This window comes from Schistocerca cancellata, chromosome 2 (assembly GCF_023864275.1).
Source record: "Schistocerca cancellata isolate TAMUIC-IGC-003103 chromosome 2, iqSchCanc2.1, whole genome shotgun sequence".
Classification (NCBI taxonomy): Eukaryota; Metazoa; Arthropoda; class Insecta; order Orthoptera; family Acrididae; genus Schistocerca; species Schistocerca cancellata.
In genome coordinates, this window is record NC_064627.1 from 233,685,156 (window position 1) to 233,707,821 (window position 22,666).

The 22,666-nt window shown below is 42.2% G+C and overlaps 1 protein-coding gene across 3 annotated transcripts in view; it reads right to left on the reverse strand.

Annotated features, from left to right (window-relative positions):
• LOC126161561 (serine/threonine-protein phosphatase 2B catalytic subunit 2-like) overlaps window positions 1-22,666 on the reverse strand; it is an 802,502-nt gene that overhangs the window by 122,773 nt on the left and 657,063 nt on the right. For all 3 annotated transcript variants that reach the window (XM_049917500.1, XM_049917499.1, XM_049917498.1), the window contains exon 5: window positions 11,091-11,236. In XM_049917500.1, the coding sequence (XP_049773457.1) occupies window positions 11,091-11,236 (146 nt within the window). The remainder of the gene's footprint in view (window positions 1-11,090; window positions 11,237-22,666) is intronic.

Consider the following 22,666-nt stretch of genomic DNA (forward strand, 5'->3'; position numbering starts at 1 on the left):
GCCGCTCATCCCGGCCTTTCTGCTTGCTCCGACGCTTCTCCGCCGACACACACGCGCCGTATCGCCCCCCCCCCCCCTCTCCCATCTCACTTCGGACACATTATCTGTATTTGCGACGCGAGCCTAGTTACTGTCAGATACAGAGGACAGCAGTGACACGACCTGCAATCACCAATGCAGCCGACATAGGTCTCCGCGACCTTTGACAGTTCCGATATGATTCTTTTGGTTCTGTGGGCTTTTCCGAATGAAGACAAACTAGGACCAAAAAATTAAACAGTGGGAGCGTTTACCTTTAACGGATTTGTTGCTGGTTTCCCAAGAATTTTCTGTGTTTTTCGTACAGTTTTTACTTCAGCCAACAGATGGTAACACTTTTCTTTATTTGTAGTCCAAGCGATAAATATATTCGTGACAGTTATATGCGACTTGCCTGAGTTTTCAAGATATTGTCAGAATTTGGTTTTGTCGCATTCCAGGTTTTATTATTGTTGCTTTTGTCTACTAAGTGTCTTCTGTAAGAAATACGCGTTTTTAAACCAACAGATACTATCATTTTTCTTTACAGTCGATGATGGTTGAAATAACCGAAACAAGCCAAGAATAAATTTAATATATGCAGCTTATGGCCAATAAAAACTATCATCTCGTAGCTGTAGCTAGTTACCTACACAAATTTTCAAGATAAGATAATTGTGAAAACTATCGCACGATCAGCTTAACATCTCATGCACCAAGTTGTTGATAAGAACAATATATGGAAGAACGAAAAAGAAAATAGAGGAACTGTTGGCGGAAGATCAGTTTGGCTAAAGGAAAACTAAAGACACTACAGAGTCAGTTCTGTGCTACACCTGATAATGGAAGCAAGACATCTGAGCAATCTAGAGATGTTCGTTGAGTTTGTTGATCTGCAAACAGGTTTGACAATGTAACATGTTGCAAGAGGTTCGAAATTATCAGGAAAATATGACTAAGCTACAGGGAACGACGGGTAACATACAACATGTACAAGAACCAAGAAATAGCAAAAAGGATGTAGGATCAAGTAAGAAGTGCTCGGAATAAAAAGGGCGTAAGACGGGGATGTAGTGTTTTATCCCTACTGTCCAATCTATACACTGAAGAAGCAATGTCGTAAGGGAGTTTAAAATTGAAGGTGAACGGATACCTGTGGTAAGACTCGCTGATGATAATGCAACCCTCGGCGAAAGTGAGGAAGAATTGCAGGACCTTTACAATGGAATGAACACACACTATGGACTGAGAATAAACGAAGAAAGAGTAAAGTAATGACGAGTAGCAGAAACGAGACTAGCTGCGAACTTAACTTGAAAGTTGGTGGTCACGAAGCAGGCAAAGTTAAGAAATTCTTTTACCTTGGTCACAACATAATTCATGACGGACGAGGCAGGGAGAACCAAAATAGTAGACTAGCACAGCCCAAGCGGGCAGTCCCGGCAAAAATGGTCTACTAGTATCACACATTGGCCTCAATTTGAAGAACAACGTTCTGATAATGTACGTTTGGAATACATCATTGTATGGTAGTGAAACACGGACTGTGGGAATACAATGAATGAAGAGAATAAAAGCGTTTGATATGTGGGGCCATGGAAAATTAGATGCACTGATAAAATAAAAAAAAAAAAGCAAGTCGGAGATTCTCAGCAGAATCGGCGAGAAAAGAAGTTTGTGGAAAATGTTGAAAGTAGTAGGAACAGGATGACACGACATCCGTTAAGACATCAGGGACTAACTTCCATACTAACAGAGCAAGCTGTGTACAGTAAAAATGTAGCGGAAACAGAGATCTGAATACATAACCAAATTAGTGAGGATGCAAGTGCTACTCTCGAATGAAGAGTGTGGTACAGGAGATGGAGTCGTGGAGGGTGGCACTAAACCAGACAGAAGACTGATGGAAAAAAAAACCCTGAAGTCATGTGCTGTCAACGATTCGATCAATTCCAAAAGACGTCAAGAGCTTTATAGATGTTCCCAAATATATAATGGGATGAATGCCAGGTGTACCGATATGAAATGAGCGTTAACATACAAATGTGTCGATTGGGAACATTTGTTGTGAACGAGCCTGAATTTTTTTTTTTTTTTTTGGTTGGTATGACATCTGTCAAAGATATTTAGTATACATCTAGTCATGGAACAAACATCATCATATGTTTTCATCGTGTTAACATTGTCGAATTTTGTACCATAAAGTGATGATTTGCGGAAAGCATTAATTTTTTGTTTTCATTTGAAAAAAAAAAAAGTGCTGCAGAGTCGCATCGAATGCTTGTCGAGGCATATGGTGATCATGCTCTATCAGAAGGAACATGCAAAAGATGGTTTCAACGGTTCAGAAATAATGATTTTGATGTAAGAAATAAAGAATGTGGAAGACCACCAAAAAAGTTCTAAGGCACCGAATTGCAAGCAATATTGGATGAAGATGATACTTTGAGTCAGATGCAAATGGCAGCAATGCTAAATGTTGCACAAAAAACAATTTCTGCCGTTTGAAAGCTATGGGAAAGATCCAAAAGTGTGTGTGCCACAGGAAATGATTGAAAGACCGATGGAAAACCGAAAAACCATTTGTCAAGTTTTGCTTCAAAGACATGAAAGAAAATCAATTTTGCATCGAGTTGTTACTGGCGATGAAAAATGGATTTATTTTAAGAATCCTAAACGGGAAAATCATGGGTTAATCCGGGACAACCATCAACATCGGCTGCAAAACCAGATCGATTCGGCAAGAAGACAATGTTCTGTGTTTGGTGGGTTCAGAAAGGTGTGGTGTATCATGAGCTTCTAAAAGCCGGTGAAACTGTGAATACTAATCGCTACAGACAACAAATGATCAATTTCAACTATGCATTGATCGAAAAAAGACCAGAATAGGCCAGAAAACATGGCAAAGTAATTTTTTTTACACGACAATGCACCTGCACACAAAGCAAAACTAGCTCAGGATACAATCAAAACACTTGGCTGGGAGCTCCTACCCCACCCGCAGTATTCACCAGACTTGGCCCCTTCCGACTACCATTTGTTTTCATCAATGGGACACGCATTGGCTGAGGAACACTTCGATTCCTACGAAGAAGTAGAAAAAATGGGTGTCTGGTTGATTTGCTTCAAAAGACGAACATTTCTATTGGCGTGGTGTCCACAAATTGCCAGAAAGGTGGTGAAAATGTATAGAAAGCAATGGTCAGTACTTTGAACAAAATGTTTTTTACTTTTCAATTCAAAATTAGTGTTTCATTTTCACAAAAAAACGCTCATTTCATACCGGTACACCTGGTATAATTCCTCTGAACGTGCATAAAGATGAAACTTCCTGGCAGATTAAAACTGTGTGCCGGACCGAGACTCGAACTCGGGACCTTTGCCTTTCGCGGGCAAGTGCTCTACCAACTGAGCTACCGAAGCACGACTCACACCCTGTCCTCACAGCTTTACTTCTGCCAGTACCTCGTCTCCTACCTTCCAAACTTTACAGAAGCTCTCCTGTTCTGCAAGGTTCGCAGGAGAGCTTCTGTAAAGTTTGGAAGGTAGGAGACGAGGTACTGGCAGAAGTAAAGCTGTGAGGACGGGGCGTGAGTTGTGCTTGGGTAACTCAGTTGGTAGAGCACTTGCCCGCGAAAGGCAAAGGTCCCGAGTTCGAGTCTCGGTCCGGCACACAGTTTTAATCTGCCAGGAAGTTTCATATCAGCGCACACTCCGCTGCAGAGTGAAAATCTCATTCTGTGCATGAAGATGTTTTGCTTGCGTATCTTCTGTTTTATTCATTGTATGGCCATATAACCCGACTTTCCAGGAACACCATCTAGGGGTACGTGCCCATTCTTATGACAACGTCCTCCTCGCGGTATCTTTTGGGACCATCGCAGAAGAGCAAATAGAGCAGTTTCAGGGCAGCCCACATGCGACATGTAGGGAGCACGGCAGAGCAGGTAAAGAACGCCGCCCGTTGCCGCCAGCCAGGTCTCCGAAGTTACGAGCGTGGGACATGCGAGGCGATAAGCACTAGCCGCCATCTAAACGAGCATCGTGCGATGACGTGTTTAAAGAGCTGTTGCATGGCCGACCGCCGCGGCTATTAATACGCCGGCGAATCAGCCGACTAAAGCCCTTTCCAGAAACTCGAGCAACAGCCACTGTACAAAAAACAATACAGAACACTCCGCTAGAAAAGTTCCCGAAACCTGATACGCCATTTGGATCGCAATGGCGAGATGAGTCACACGAGGTTGCCCGCCGAACGAGTGTGGACCGGGCCACGTCGTGAGGGGGAGGGGGGACTCGCAGCGCTGACGTCCGACAAGACAAGCCTCCGGTGGAGATGGAGTGCCGGACTGGGCCGACCGGGCCGCCCAGGTCTCCGGTGCTTTCTCCTCCATTGACATTTCTTTCAGGCAGCAACCTACGGCAGCCGAACGGTCATTTCTCACCGGATCGAAGGACGGCAAAGCTCCCCTGGGGAGCGGCGAAGATAACTCAGCCGGAGAGATCCGCCCGCACCACCAACTGTATTGATCCACAACAGGTAACAGCGTTGTTCCGTGAATGGTAACTTCGTTTGATGGTCGGTGGCCATCCCCATACAGACCTTTCGAATTCGACTTTGAGACAAGAACAATTTGACACAGCTGACTAAGACAGTTTGCAGAAGTACAAAATTATTACGAATTTTACTTAACGAAGCACTCATTTTCGACGCTAGCAATAGACATTAAATCTAAAATCTACTATATAACGTACTACTTACGAATAGAAGTTAAATCAGTTTTTGCATCAAAAATTTATACTTACTGCCAAAATGTTCAAATGATTCACAGAAAAATACTACAAGCATACTTTGGTGTCACCAAAGTATCAGGAAGAGAGGCAAAAAACGGCATAAATACTTGGTCTGATAACCATACTGATCAAAACGCCAACGTTAATCGAAGTTAGCAGCAGAAAACTACAGTCGCGCAGAAACGTTCGTTTTGTGGCAGAAGTTTCCGCTTTCTCCGCCTGAGAGCAACAGTTAGCAAGCCAGTAATGACAACAGTCGCCGAGAAAGTTTATATCGCATTCCACTCACATCAGTGTTACAATAGCGTAGTGGCACCTCAGAGTTAATGTTGGCTTTTGATGGTCAAAAGTTGCCTCCAATGAGAAATCAACGGGTTGGCTGACATGATTCGGAGAAATCGTGTACGTGCTCCGTAGGTAACCTAGTCAAAGCGCGCGCGCGCGCACACACACACACACACACACACACACACACACACACACACACACACACACACACCATTATCAGTATTTATAATTTAAAACTACGGCTGTGAACAAAAATCTGCGGACTATAGCCAAGAGAGCGCGTAAAGGGGAGGAATTCTGCGTCTTTCAGTTGGTTTCCAGCTACGGTCAGGAAAGCCAGTGTACCTGTTCCCTTTTCTTTTCATTTTTCCCTTGCCTTCATTTATTGTCCGAAAACAATTCAAGAAACTGATATACGTAGACGAATAAAATCTTACCCGTCCACAACTAACAGTCTGGAATATCCGGAGAATACCTCTCTATTGGGAGCGTTCTGCTGCGGGAAATAGTACAAAATTTCACTGAAGCGCCAAAGAAACTGGTATAGGCATGCGTATTCAAATACAGAGATATGTAAACAGGCAGATACGGCGCTGCGGTCGGCAACGCCTGTATAAGACAATAAGTGTTTGGCGCAGTTGTTAGACTGGTTACTGCTGCTACAATGGCAGGTTATCAAGATTTAAGTGAGTTTGAAAGTGGTATTATAGTCGGCGCACGAGCGATAGGACACAGCATCTTCAAGGTAGCGATGCCGACAACGCTGCGACCGAAAGAAGATCCTGCAAGAACGGGACCAACGACGACTTGAAGCGAAACGTTCAATTTGACAGAAGTATAACCCTTCTGCAAACTGCTGCAAATTTCAGTGCTGGGCCATCAACAAGTGTCAGCGTGCGAACCACTCAACGAAACATCATCGATATGAGCTTTCGGAGGCGAAGGCCACTCGTGTACCCTTGAAGACTGCACCACAAAGCTCGCCTGGGCCCGTCAACACCGACATTGGACTGTTGATGACTGGAAGCATGTTGCTTGGTCGGACGAGTCTCGTTTATATCGAGCGGATGGACCTCATGAATCCATGGATCCAGTATGTCAGCAGAGGACTCTTCAAGCTGGTGGAAGCTCTGTAATAGTGTGGGGCGTGTGCAGTTGGAGTGCTATGGGACCCCTGATACGTCTAGATACGACTTTGACAGGTAGACTAATGAAAGCACCTTGTTTGATCAAGTGCATCCATTCACACCAAACTGGTTCAAATGGCTCTGAGCACTATGGGACTTAACTTCTGAGGTTCTAGACTGGAGCGCCTAGAACCGCTCGGCCACACCGGCCGGCCCACACCAAACTCCCCAGACATGAACATTATTGAGCATATCTGGAATGCCTTGCAACGTGCTGTTCAGAAGAGATCGCCACCCCCCTGGAACTCTTGCAGTATTCATGGTATCAATTCCCTTCAGCGCTACTTCAGACATTAGTCGAGCCCATGCTACGTGTGTTGCGGCACTTCTGCGCGCTCGTGGGGGCCCTATGCGATATTAGGCAGATGTGCCAGTTTCTTTGGCTCTTCAGTGTAGTTCCTATTGTCGCGGAAGTCCATGAATGTGTCGTTTACGGACGAAGAGAATCACGCTCCTATCCTCTTCTTTATCGACGCTATAGAGTGGTTAAACATGACACTGAGAAACTGTTGCTTCTGTCGTCATGGCGATAGTGAGCAGGAATTCCTATCATGGCTCACGTAACCACTTGCTCAATGCAACAAGATTTCTTTACGCTAGTTTATATGAATGATTCAACGCCTGTATTACCTCTAACGTGAGGCGCCCCCCCCCCCCTACACACACACACACACACACACACACACACACACACACACATCCCTGAGTACTTGCATCGACAGTACCTCCGAACAACTGGGTGCCACGTCAAGTGTTAGGAGTAATTGCACCATAGTTTCAGTCCAAACAAGCTACACGAAAAACAATTAGCACTTTACAAAGAAGTTTGAGATATTCTCTATATGATTGCAGAACTTTAATATTACGTCCAAAGAGTAAATCTCAGGCTTCTATCATCTGTGATGTATTACAAAAAATATTTATCTGTAGCAAGTGTATGTTCTTTTCAACAAGTTTAACATTTGCCATCGTAACCTGAACTTCGGCGCCTAATACCAACTCCTTAATTGTCCCGTGAGTTCTAAGGCAGATTCAAACGATATGATGTCGATGTGTATGACCATGCCTTTGACGATGTGTTACACCGTTTACAGGACTGTAAGTGCCGTATCACCGTGGAGTCGGGAAATAAATTTATAATTTCATTCCAGTTTTATGTATCTGGGTATCTTCATTACATGAAAGTATTTTCTATTATCAAATATTAGCTGACAAACTCCGCACTGCCCGAGTATTCATTCTGCCAATTTTCTAAGAGAAACGAAACCTAGTTCGTACTCCTGCGGTAGACGCTACGTGAGATGATCCCGACTGTTTCTGTATTCTGGGCGCAGCTGCTTCACGTCTCCATGGCAATATCTCTTCATAGGTCTATAAACGACTATTGTTCTCGCCTACAGTCGCTTGCGCTTCGCAGTTAACAGCTTTCAAAAGCGCTGCCAGATGTCAAGGATTTCCTTCAGCTGAATGGATTGTAGGGGTGTCTTCGTAGTAAACACTACATGTGTTCCAACTTGACACATGATGCGGCATTTTTTCACGCATCTCACTGTTCATGACGTCATATCTCTTTAACTATGTATCCTACAATGATATATCTGTGTAGATACATTAAGCGACACATGTAGGTACTGTTTGCAGAACGGGTTGCGACTAGACTTAGTAGCGAAGAAGTAATAAATTTAAACGTCATGCACAACGCGGCCGTTTCTCACGCATCTCAGTGTTATGACGTCGTACCTTCTGATCTATGATAAGTGGTGGTTCTTACCCCCACAGCGATTGTTGGCTGACAATAAGGGATGAGTGTACTTGTTGCGAATCTTGACCAACTTTCCTGTCTTGTGAAAATATTAATGATCTGTTCCCCTCAAATTTTCCCATCTGCTGTACATGAACGTTTAGCTGAACTGTTGTCCCAACATGATACAGGGTACACGTTGTAGTTCACACTGAAATACACCCCTCCTCACCAACGGCTACACTTGAAGCCACACCACAACAGCTCTTCGAGTTTATAGAATCTTGTGAAATTATAGTCTTTTTAAGCTGCGAATTCTATCAGCTTTCAATTTCTGTTGTTGGCTGTAAGACATTATTCTGTCTTACTTCGTCTCTCCTGAGACCCGTTGGTTGCAGTGGACATAGTTATCGAAAATATCTTGAAATTAGCTTTTCTTTACTGGTTCTGGCAGTAAAACATACCTGAAACCATTCTGTCTACACTGCCAGATGACAGTTCCGCTTGCTGGCTTTATTGCATCACATATCATATTAATTTTAGTGTGCACTGGCAAACTGTAACATATGCTAAGTTATTTTAAGTGATGCACTTGTTCTGACGAAGACTACGGCGGCGGCACCAACACCGCCACCCACCCACCACTGTTGCTTGCCACAGACTACTCGTTGTCCTCCCTCCCATTCTCATTCCAGCGTTACCTTCAAGGAACACCCTATCTTGTTAAAAAAAAAAAAAAATAAAAATAAAAAAATTCAATTGTGTGTGAATTCCGAAGGCGCCAAACTGCTTAGCTCATCGGTCCCTAGACTTACACACTATTTAAACTACCTTAAACTAGCTTATGCTAAGAACAACACACACACACCCATGTCCGAGGGAGGACTCTAACCTCCGGCGGGAGGGTCCTATCTTGTTACTACAGTTCCTCGATAGCCTCAATGTTCTCATTCTATGTTATGCCTGCTCGTCGAACAATAGCACTAAGTGTTCTTATTGTAAATCAGTATCTCATATGGCAATGTTTAAAAGTTTAAAAAAATATTCGCACACCTGTAACAGAGAGACAACCAGACATTCAGTCGTCGTCTTTGGAAACTTTGAGGCTACGAAATTCGCTCAAGCGTTACAATTTGCCAACTTTCGCATGTGGCATTGAACTATATACACACATCTGCGTTGTCACAGTTTAAAAGCTTTTAGCTGCGGCCGTTGTCGCTGCTGAATCGCAACCATGGTATCCTGAAGTTTGTCATAACGAGTCTGTGAAAGTAACAGCAGTAGGTATTTGACTGTGATCCACGTGGAACATTAGACACTTTACACTCTGTATTCGCTTGGAGCGTGATCAACGTCTTAGTAACTATAAGAAAAAATGGTTCAAATGGCTCTGAGCACTATGGGACTCAACTGCTGTGGTCATAAGTCCCCTAGAACTTAGAACTACTTAAACCTAACTAACCTAAGGACAGCACACAACACCCAACCATCACGAGGCAGAGAAAATCCCTGACCCCGCCGGGAATCGAACCCGGGAACCCGGGCATGGGAAGCGAGAACGCTACCGCACGACCACGAGATGCGGGCAGTAACTATAAGACTGAAATCATTTAACTTTGATGCTGACGGAAGAGAGATATAAAACATTATTTCAGAAAACTATCTAAAAAAATAATAATTAGTCGCAGAGTTTAACATTGACACACGAAGTTACGTAAATAAGAGTAAATAGTGAATAACAGTAAACATTCTCCACAAGAATTCCCCTGACTAATTATGTAACTGCCATTAAGCAGTTACTATTTACACAGAGCAACGATCTCTTTGCTTCAGATGCAAATTAACCGCTTAAAGTTACGTTCGAGTTTCTTTACTAACGCCGCGTGGTCTCGGGCGCCTTGCCACGGTTCGCGCGGCTTCCTCTGTCGGAGGTTCGAGTCCTCCCTAGGGCATGGGTGTGTGTGTGTGTGTGTGTTGTCCTTAGTGTAAGATAGTTTAAGTTATACTGGGTAGTGTGTAACCCTAGGGACCAATGACCTCAGTAGTCTGGTACCATAGGAAGTTACCTAAAATTTCCAAGTTTTCTTCTCTATTAATTATGTTTCTATTGTTTTATTTGTGCTGAAAATGGGAGCACTTTCAGAAGGTGAGAAAACCACTTAGGATTACAGGCGTACGTACACATTACTCTTGATATAATGTTTCGAAGAGTTCCATATTTGTCTAGTGGCGGTGACGAGAAGCGATCTCATGAGTCTGTGGCATCAGGACGAAGTTCTTAGACGCCTCATAACTTGGGATCACATTAAATTTGCCGAGAAAGCCTGCAGAATTAACGAATCATTAGCTAACTGAAAGCAGCCATACGGTCTAGCTCTCGTTTTACTCACAACTTCACACCCATGCATATAGTAATTTTCAAGTTTCTAGTACTATAAGAATTCCCCGAAGTAACTACACTTATACGCGCCAGAATGGAGTAGGACAGTCTGTGTGAACGTTTTTAGAAATATTACTGTACAGTAAAAATTACTATTAAGAATCAACATTTAGAAGCATAACAAAGGAGTTATGCCGTACGCTGTGTACTGGTGTTTCTACCGTTATATGAATGAAAGCACTGACTTTGGACCCTGGTCGATTCCAAGACGAACGTGATACTTCGATGGTGTCAGCATTTCAGTCTTAACCAACCACTGCTGGAGCTTCCTCCGACGCGGCAGTAGGCAGTCGCGCAGACAGTGATGCGCTCAGCAAGAATACTGGACACGGGAGGTTTCTTTTTTCCCTCTGATTATTATCCCAAGCGTAAAGAATTTTAATCACAGTGACTTTTTTAAAATGTTTAAGACGGTACAAAATGAAAAAAAAAAGATGAAAGACCAGTTAACACTCCTTGTGGTCTCCGTACTTACTTCCCTCTTTCTTCCAGTTTGAGGCAGTTACCACTGTTTCTTCGCATCCCGTGAACTGAATTTTTTTCATGAATTCTGTTTCAATGCACGCGGTAGATAGAGTCTGTACGTTCTATTATATAAGTTGCTGTGTCGCCGAGTACTCACCTTCCGTATGTCGTCCAGGTTGTGTATCTCTGGCGACAACCCCCCGTGGACGCAGAGGAACTGCTGATTCATAAGCGCCGCCAACGGTAAGCAGTCGAAAGCTTCCATACACGCGTCGTACACACGCTCCGAATATTTTATTTTACCTGCAACAGCAAATAAGAGGTATTTTATTACATGCAGATTGGAATCGCCGCAATTTCGTTGCACACTGACACACATGCAGCATCAGCTACAGGGCAATCGAAAATTCTACGTCAGTAATAAATTATATGTCAGAATTAAAATTATGTCAGTACTGGTAAAGGTACCAAGAGTGAATTCAGGTTTATGTACATACACGGAAGCAGTCGCTTTAATTCTGTGGATAGCGCAATAAAATACCAGCAAAGAGGTTTCAAAAATGATTAATGTCGACTGTTAATACACTTTCATTGTACAACATGTATTATATACATTCCGTGCGAGCTCTGATTTTTCTTATTTTATTATGATGATCGCATCCCCTATGTAGGACGGGTCAACTAAATATTTTCGTATTCGGAGGAGAAAGTTGTAGATTAAAATTTCGTGAGGACATCCCGCCGCAATAAAAAACGCCTTTGTTTTAATGATTTCCATCCCAAATCCTCAATCATGTCCATGACACTCTCTCCCATATTTCTCGATAGCACAAAAAGGGCTGCCCTTCTTTGAACTTTCTTGATGTACTCCGTTAATCCTATCCGGTAAGAATTCTACACCACATTGCAGTACTCCAAAAGAGGACGGTCATGGGTAGTGTAGTCAGTCTCTTTAGTAGGCTCTACATCTGATTCATTTTCTAGGTATCCTGACAGTAAAACGCTGTCTTTGGTTCGCCTTCCCCATATCATTTTCTACGCGTTCTTTCCAATTCAAGTTGTTCTTAATTGTAATTCCTAGGTACTTAACTGAATTTATGGCTTTAGATTTGACTAATTTATCGTGTAACCGAAGTTTAACTGGTTTCATGTGGGTGATCACACACTTCCCACTTTTAGGGTCAACTTCCAATTTTTGCACCACACAGGTATCATAAACTGTAGTGGGACGCGAAATTGAAGCGTCACCCATCCACCAGTGTCAGCCCAGTTTGCAGGTTCACGTCTATATGTAGGAAGATGATAAACTAGCGGATACTGCTAAAGTTCAAATACGTGTTCCGAGAATTTATTTATGAAGAATTATGTGAATGAATTGATTATTAATTTTGACAACGTTCATCGCGAGTTTGAATCTGGAAAGTTTATTCAATATGGTTCTAATATTTGTTAAATCAGATAACTTGCATTAATATAATTCCTGAGAAGAAACAAAACGACATCTAAATGGAAAAAAAAGGTTTGTGCAAACAAATTGTACTGAGTGAGTAATTCTGCGCATACGACTCAAATGATGATGTTTTACAGTTTCGTTCAAGAACCATTCAGAGACAATTTAAAAAGAATTTAAATAATTTTGAAGTGTGTTGTAACTGACGTAGGTGACGAAGTCTGCACATGGTCATATGTTAAAAGAAAATCATTCATACAAAACTTGCGTCGTTACACTACAAAACGCATGCGCGTTACGTTGAAAAGGTAGTACAACTGAACTTAACTTTATTCACCTGCACTTAAAAAAGGCCGCAGCGAGAAAGATAGATCACAGTGTAATGCCAGGACCGAGGTGCAAGGACAATGAAGGAGATTAGCCCTGTTCATCCAACTGGAACCGTCCCGACTTCTGCTTAAAAAGGAAGCACGGGAAACCAAATCCGGATGCCCGGGCGGGGATGTGAAGCCCGCTCCTCTACAAAGTGTTACCCGGGGACGTAGTACATATCTAAAAAAAACTCCGAAATGGGTTTCTCCCTTCGCTCTTTTCGAAGACAGAGAGACCGAAGTTACAACGCAGCTCAGGTAACGGAAAAAATACATCAATTCGCAATTTCAGATCTTAATTAAGGAATGTAGAAGAAATCTGCCAGAAAACCTTAATTACCTATCTTTCCTGCTTTACATAAGTGTGCTTATACAGTACTATTTTTTTGTTGAGTATAGTTCTGTTGATTTAGTCACGGGATCTGGTTAAAAAAATCTGCTTCCTCCGTCTATGGTAACGCTTTACAAAAGCAGTTTGTCGCAATACACAGGCATGCTTATACAGGTTGATTATAATTACACTTTCGTTACTTGAGCCAGTCTAGACGGGAAACTGTTTACCGTGTGGATACCCAACCTTAAGGTTCAAATGGTTCAAATGGCTCTGAGCACTATGGGACTTAACATCTGAGGTCATCAGTCCCCTAGAACTTAGAACTAATTAAACCTAACTAACCTAAGGACATCACACACATCCATGCCCGAGGCAGGATTCGAACCTGCGACCGTAGCAGTCGCGCGGTTCCGGACTGCGCGCCTAGAACCGCGAGACCACCGCGGCCGGCAACCTGAAGGGAATCATGTTCAGACTGTGCGCTGCAGGATTTGCGTTGTCAACAGTGTTAGTGTCATAACTTAGCGTTAGGCACCTGTACTGTTACGGCGACATAACGTTGAAACACAAGCAGCAATGTGCATTACAGATGCAGACAATCAACAAGGACGAGGTGAGCAGGGCTACTCGTAAAGCTGTTTTATCAAAACAACAGCAAGTGCTGCTGCTCTTAGTGAGTACCGACGTATTGAAGGAGTACGGAGAGATTCTCTTTCGCACCAAGGTTGAAGAACGTACAAACCACAAAAAACACAATTACCATTTAGAAACCCCAAAAAGCAATCTAGAGTATTCACGTTTGACGAACTATGAATATTAGGATCGCCAAAGCTTTCGAGCTGCTCCACTTTGTATACTCGGTTCTATCATCTTCCCCCACGCTTCCCCTATATGGTTTGAATCATTCTTACCGTGCAACATTTCAGTTTGTCATTATACAATGCACCCTCACTATGGGTGCAATGTTATTTCTCTTCCCCACCTAACGGCCACCTATTACAGACTTTGTGGTCATTAAAAACGAATAGCAACAAAAAAATTCCTTTTTCAGGACAATATTTTCACAATGAATGTCTACTCTTGTCACTGCAATTTATATAATAATGCTCACGACAGTAAGGCTTTAGCTAAGCTACAAAGTGTCCTCATAGCGGACTGCAGATGAACACTACTCCTTCGGTTTGAAAATCGCTACTGAATCAAGGAGAAACGATGGGAGTTAAGATTTATAAGTGCTATTAGGTTAATTACCGAAGGGATCCTCTGAACTTTTGCTAGCAGAATTTCTGCTGCGCAAAGTTGAGAGTCAGCTCAATTTCATGCGCTAGCGACTTCCAAGCGAGAATCGCTGTCGTTAACTTCCTACTGTCTTTGCAGTCTTTGTTGCCTATAGTACAAGAGTTTTACTGAGATTAACTAAACGCAAAAGTGCCAACTAGTTTACGTAAATTTGAGCTGTTTCTTTCTGAAAGAATAGATGTTTATTCATTTCGCCTCCTCTCTATCACACACACACACACACACACACACACACACACACACACAACACACACACACAAACGAGGTGTCTTGGCTTGTAACAAATGGCAGGTAAAATGGTTTCCGGTATATGTATGAAAAAAAGGTTAAATTACTCGAAAATTTAGAACGAAAACCAATTGGAACTTCATGTGTAGGTACCAACCGAAAATCATGTTTAGTAACAATATACGACGGAATTGAGGGAAATATTTACCACTTCCGCATTAGTGTTTTAGAACGATGTACCATTAGTAACATTTTACTGCAGACTCTAATACTGCATTTAAGAAATATGCAAACCGAACAATTTTGTAAAATAAGGCACACTGGCTGGCACACAGTATCAACCTTGAAATGCTTTCTTCTACTAACATCGGAACGGATCCGAAATAACGAATTGTGTTTAGCGTCTCTAAGCAGTACTGTGAGCCAATCAACAGCAAGAAAGAGGCATTTACGGAAACTAAGTGTATCTGCTTTTTACTGCATATTCTTGTTTACGATTGAGTTAAATTTCAAGAAGTGCGATATTTACAAGTACATATCGGTAATAACTGCTATGTACCATTCGTACAATTAATGTAGTGTTCTAGATCACCTTCACCCAATGCTACAAACTGTGTCCCCTGGTAAAGGGCCTGTGTACCAAGACTCTCTTGTAAAACTGACCGAGACCGGTTAAATGAAGACGATGGTGAAATTCAACACGGCTCTCTCAGTCCCCCGATCTACATACAAAAGAGCCTTTGTAGGCTATGTTGTAGGACAAACTGCTCAGTCAATTTCCTTCTCTATGGACACTTTCTGAATTAGCAGATGGAGTGATTACACACCCGTCGAAGTGTTGTGTAAAACGTGTACTACTTTACTCCTCGTCATACAGAAGGATGGTCAAGAGCTTATTATTGGGTCTACACCTTTGCTTCCGCCGTTTTGCAATAGATGGCAATAGGTGCAGGTGGTAGATAAGTCGTAAGTATCATACAATAAGCGTAGGCAAAAAGTAATCAAAATATTAGCCGATCTGTGATGTCATCGTACCGTTATTGTCACCTGATTGTGTCAATTTACGAGACCAGTTCTCGTCATTTGCGGAAAGTTTTAATTTTCTGCTTTAACTTAAAGAAATCTTTGGCTGAGGCTCGTAAAATATTGGGCAAGACCTATGGTGAGTCTCATGTTAGTGAAAGTACACGAACAGAATGGTTTCAGCGCGTCAAAAACGGTGATTTTTACGTCGTAAGATCGACATGGCAGTGGAAGCGAGATGGTTTTCGAAGCTACTGAAACCGACGGAAACAATCACAGCAGATCTTTATTTGAAAGCAATTGATGCGTTTGAGAAGAGCACTGATACACTAACGGGCATAAGGTGGTGATTTTGCAGCATTACAATGATCGATGTCGCAAAACCCGTCAAATGAAACTTTTAAATGAGAAATCCTGCCCCATTCGCCGTATTTCCCAGACCTTGTTCCTCTGACTACTACCGTTTTCGATGAATGGCACATGGCGTGGCTGACCAGCACTTTCGGTGATATGAACAAGTGCAAAATTGGATCGATTCATGGATCTCTTCAAAAGACGCCCAGGTCTTTCAAAAAAAAAAATGGTTAAAATGGCTCTGAGCACTATGGGACTTAACATCTGTGGTCATCAGTCCCCTAGAACTTAGAACTACTTAAACCTAACAAACCTAAGGACATCACACACATCCATGCCCGAGGCAGGATTCGAACCTGCGACCGTAGCAGCCGCGCGGTTCCGGACTGCGCGCCTAGAACCGCTAGACCACCGAGGCCGGCGCCCAGGTCTTTCGCCGCGGGATTCATATGCAGCCCGAAAGATGGGAGAAAGTAGTGGCCAGTGTTGGCCAGTACTTTGAATGATGAACTTTTTTTAATTTTTACAATAAAGCATGGAACTTCGAGAAAAAAAACGACGGAAGCAAAGTTATACACCTAATACCAAAGATTTTGACATTCAGCAAGCAGTGAATGGAAACAAGGAGAATTTTTGAAGGAAAATTAAAATTCATGGAGAAGAAACAAAAACTATGGGGTTTGTCGATGACATTGTAATTTTGTCAAAGACGGGAATGGACTTGGAAGATCAGCTGAATGCAATGTATAGAGTCCTGAAAAGAGGTTATAAGGTTGAGATTCACAATGGTGAAACAAGGGTAATGGAATGTAATCGTATTACATCAGGCAGTGCTGACAGAAAAAGATTAGGCAATGCACGACTAAAAGTAGTAGACAATCTCTGTTATCTGGGCAGCAAAATAACTGACGATGGCCAAAGCATAGAGGATATAAAACTCAGACTGGCATTAGCAAGGGAATCATTTCAGTGAAACAGGAATTTTCTAATATCTAATAGGAAGCCTCTTCTGAAGGGATTTGTCTGGAGTGTCAATATATGGACGTAAAACGTGGACGATAAGCAGCTGCTGGGCCGTGGTGGCCGAGCGGTTCTAGCCGCTACAGTTTGGAATCGCGTGACCGCTACGGTCGCAGGTTCGAATCCTGCCTCTGGCATGGATGTGTGTGATGTTCTTAGGTTAGTTAGGTTTATGTAGTTCCAAGTTCTTCGGGGCCTAATGACCTCAGAAGTTAAGTCCCATAGTGCTCAGAACCATTTTTTTTATAAGCAGCTTAGATAAACAGAGATCAGAAGCTTTCGAAATGTGATGCTACAGAAATAATGCTGAAGATCAGATTGGTATACCGATTAATTAATGACGACGTACTGTATCGAGCTGGGAAAAAAGAAATTTACAGTACAAGTTGACTAAAAGAAGGGGTAGGCTTGACAGGACACATCCTTAGGCATCAAGGGAACGTCAGGTTGGTAATAGAGGGAAATTTGAGGGAGTGAATATTTAGACACAGACCAAGGCACGTACACTCAGAGTAGGTAAACAAGGATGTAGGTTGCAGAAGTTATGCAGAGATTACGAGATTTGCACAGAATATACCAGCGTGTAGAACTGCAGCGAACAACTCTTCGGACTGAAGGTTACACCAGCAACTAACCAGCCATCTTCATAACATTTACGTATTTTGGCCTCATGGACCATTAGAACATTAGTTTCTAGACATATTGCAGCGCCGAGAAAGGTTGGGCAGGAAATAGAAACTGAGCTGGATGATATCTTATGTAATCAAATTTTCTTAATAAATTCATTTTAATTCACGAGCGTCTGACCACTGTCCCATTAAATGCTGTGATGCAACAGTATTAAATATCGCACTCTGAATCACAAACAGAAAACGCACTGTGCCATTTTAGATGCTTCATCCATAAGTGACTGCTTTCCAGCACTACATACAAGCTAATAGCCAATGTGAAAAAGTTTTAGAAGAGTCACCAGTTACAGAAATAAAAACTGGTTGACATAAAGGCGACTGAAAGTAGAATCGAACATTTTCGATTGCTTCTAAGTGCAACCAACATTTCTGAAGAGAACTGAAGAATTGCTTTTCAAGCTACAAAACTATGAACGTAAGTGGCGAAAATTTCAAGTGTGTACGAGATTATACTATATGTAACGGGCATAACTGCAGATATTTTTGTATGTGGTACCTTAATACGTGCGCACTTTAGTTGGTTATTTGTTCCACGTATCGAAGTCTTCCCACAAACACGTCACATAATTTACTACCTGATGTTTTCTGCATGGTCGTATTTGCACCGCTACGACTACTAAGCATTTTGCGTCCACATATCAACACCTGACGCGCTGTCCAGGAGAAAATAAACATTAGTGGCTTGCTCTGGCCCCACGTACTTTGGGCACTACCCAACCTAAGAACATACGACTTGTAGTAGTTATAATTATTAGACTGCTGATTACGTAAATACTGACGTAATGTTGTTCATAAAAGGTCTTATACCCGTTACCCTCTGTATAATCTATTCTACAGTAGATAGCATACTCGTCACGTTAACAGATCAAGTGGCGTAATGAATAAACAAAATACATCTAGGATTAAACACACGAATAAATGTGACGTTGGAATAGAAGTTAGCGATTCCACAGCAGGCTTCTATCGGGACGTCATGTGTTACTTCCGACGTGAAGATAACATCGTTTCCGACTGCAACTTATGAGTTTGCGAAAATTCACAGTGGGGGACAAACATTCATTTTCTCCAAGAGAGAAGCGATATTACGTCCTGGAAAAGATGTTCTTCGACTCTAGGCAAACAGCGGAACGCTGGAGACTTTTCAATTTCACTGGATTCTAGATGCGTCAGTAGTGGAATATAAAACTCCACAATATCTTTGGAGTTGTACGTTGCAGAAGGATGAAACACATATGCTATGCCTCAACCTTTAGGCATGTCAACTAGAGTCCCGTAGGGTATGCCTCGCCTTACTGGATTCGCTTCGAAGAAGGAAAGCATCGTAATCAACTGAACCCTTTTCGGTCTTGCCACATATGAAAATAATTGTTTTCCTGGAATACCGTAAAATTCCAAATAACCTACGTTTTCAACGAAAATGCAGCTGACACGAAAATGTTGAAGGAATAGCTTGTTTAATGACAAAATGTAATAGCAAATAAGAACACAGAAGGAGAGCAAGCAAAGTAGTTTTACAGATACAACCCTTGTACCGCTCATACACGTTTGAGGTACGTCAGACGGACGACCAAAATATACCAACGACGAGTGGATATTTCGAGGTGCGATTTTCGCTAAGCTGTAGTGGACTACGTGACGAATTTTTTGACGTACAGAAAGTAAGTTTTAACGGTTATAGGTGCCGAATGATGACACCAATTTCTTAATCGGATATATACTTTAACTGTGGCACTGGACAGGGCCTTCGAAGAGGGTTTCAATGATATAACATGTGTGGAACTTGATCGAATAGTAACAAAATAACAGCGCCCCAAGTCACGGTCCCGTCGTCAAAAGAGGTCCCGCAAACATATGCCGTACTGTAGCAAAAGTAAGCAAACACTTAACTCAGGCACGGTTCGTGTGCTTATTATTGTAGCTGTCATATTAAGTGCTGAAAAGGCTTTCCTTGTATACTGAGTCATGCAATTCCGAACAATGAACGGACGTTGAAATTCATCTGGACCTAACGCAACACGGGCCAGTGTTACATGGCATTTCAGGTTTTCGGCAGTCATCGGTGGTTCAATTTTCTCAACAAACAGTCCATAGGTGTTAAGCATGGTGAGCGTGCTTACCGAACGACCGACTCAACGACCTCCACAGATTCTGTTGGGAGGATCTGTAACTATTTGTGCGGAGTGGATGGGACAACCATCATCTTTGTACAACGTGGGTTGCTTTACGTCCGGTGTGCTCTCAATAAAGCAGGAACCAATGGTGTCTCGGTGCCATCCTTATGAAGTCTATACCGCACGTTGACAGACCAAGGTGGTCGTTAAACCATTTCTCTCAGCCAGCGTGGATTTGCAGATGACCAGTAGTGCGTACTGCGAACATTGGTTTGCCCACGGTCTGTAAGCGTTGCTTCACCAATAAACAGAACTTTGCAGTTTTCGTCGACAGCATTCGGAGAACTGTAATCTAATCTGTAAGTCATTGTCATAAAGCAGCTAATTGAATGAAATGTAGAAAAGATGAAATACGTAAGAATTTAGCATTGGGAGAACACTTCAAGCTGCTTTGTAGTGACGTGCTTATTAGATACTACCGCTGATAAAATGTTAGCTGCATTTCTCTCATCAGCTGTTATTCTTTTTCGTTGTCGTGCTTTAAATTTTCAATTTCTAGTTTCTGGACGTTATTTTATGATGTTTGCGAAGACATATCGTCAGGGCTGGCGCGACCCACAGCATTTCAACAGAAGCGCATCTCATAATAGTTTGCCATCATTTGCCATAAACGAAAATCATATCCACTTTTTCGACTGTCGTAGACATTGTGAAAGCCTGGAATCCTTCACGGATAAGTTGTCCAACAGCTACAGCTGCAGAGCACAGACTGATGGTTTTCAGGCGCACATGTAAACACAGAAGCTGTACTCTAGTAATATGGTGCGCTAGAGATACACGGAAAACGGATATCAAAATCTTTTCTCCTTCTAGATGTATTTCGGATGTGTAGCCATAGCTGCCTCATCCTGTAGAACTAAAATAGCCGCTGCCTCTTTTTTTTAAGGCACCTTCCTCTGTGGGTGGAGCCATAAGCTATTATTATTATTATTATTTATTTCTTTTCTCAGACGTTAGGTCTGATCAAAAATGGAAAGTGACGCGGACCTTGAACAAGAGTGACTTCCTTTTAACTGTACAGTATATGTTATATTGCATTTAGGAACTTTCGGGTAATTGAACATGTATCAATAATTACGGATTTCTGTAGTTGTATATATAAGTTTGGATGTAGCTGTATTGCATTGATGTACTGGTGGATATTGTGTGGTATGACTCCTGTAGTTGATAGTATAATTGGTATAATGTCAACTTTATCCTGATGCCACATGTCCTTCACTTCCTCAGCCAGTTGGATGTATTTTTCAATTTTTTCTCCTGTTTTCTTTTGTATATTATTATTATTATTATTATTTAGATGCAGAACACACACTTTCATAGATGCAACGATGAAAATAAAACACTCTACAGTTAGTACATAATCTTTATAATTGCGCATGTCGGCATTGCTGAGTGCATTAGCTTAACGCATAAATGTACGTACTTATCGAAACATATCTAAAAACACACGCCACATGAATGCGATGCTCTCTCCAGCCCCTACCCGAACTGAAAAAAGTTATGCAGTTTGTGGAACAATAACACGGAGATACATGTAAACGCTAAATTTCTCCACTGACTCCATTACGAGACTTCATATGCAGCACTTAAGTCTCTGTAGCCCATATTGAGTAGCCCCTAAACACGGATCTACCATTCACGTCTGTGACTGATGCTTCAGATTAGATCGTTTAACACAGTTTTCGATTTTTGTTATCGAGGTGTGATATGCCCTGGCACCGGACACACCCTTTCTGTTCGTACTAGTTCAAAATATCACCCACACGACATTATACTGTACTCTGAAGTCAAATCAAGCCATACCAACAATTTTCGAGACTGGATTAATAAAAAAAACTGGTAAGAGCCAAGATGTTGATTCTAATGCTTTAGGTGTTCTGCATGGTCTCCCCTCACTTGGGTACAACGCACAGGAAGTTGATACAGTCATGCCAAACTGAAGGGAAGTCCTCCTCTGGTATGTTGTTAAGCTCGCGCATCACACTGGATTGAACGTATGTTATGTCAAGACGTTCGTTCACCCCTCATGTGAATATCTGCACTTTTTCGTTTTGTGGTAGGTTCTTATTGATGAGACCAAGTCTCGTCGCATGTGGTGATTTTCTTACAGAATAGAATTTTCTGCGTTTTTTATTTCTATCAAGTCGCGCGTTGTTTCTGTTCGGAAGTCCTCAAAACACTATGGAGAATGTCTTGAACACTTTATTTACAGATGTTGCTCCACTGCGATTTGACTTAAAAAAGTTGACAAACTAAGCTCGCATATCCACTACTGAACACTGCCTGCTCAACTGACTGGTGAATGCACACCTGTTGTTTACGCTTGTTAGTTGAAGCTACCGCTGTAGTTACTGCACTGAAGTAGCTTACAGATAGAATAATATCAGCGTCGGGAGATTTTTGGACGGACAGTGTAGGAGTATGTGTCACACTGGACCAGAAACGCAGAAGTGGCAGGTCGAAGGAAGACAACGACATAAAGTCACCGCCGTGAAATTGCTACCAAGCAAGAAGTCACAGATAGTGAGCTCGCTTTCTGGAGGAGACATTCAAATACTCGTCCGACTGATGACAGTTTTTTCTTTGTCGTCCTAAATTCCGGGACGGTGCTTTTGAAAATGAGCTTTCCCATCCTTGCCTTATCCAAGCTTGTTTCAGTCAATGAACAACTGCAGGCAACACAGAGTGCCAGAAATTAACGTAAAGATAAACCACTACAAGCAGCCTATCATTTACTTTTTTTATTACTGGTTTCACTCTTCCAACTCTTCCAATCAGAAGTACTTTAAATGTT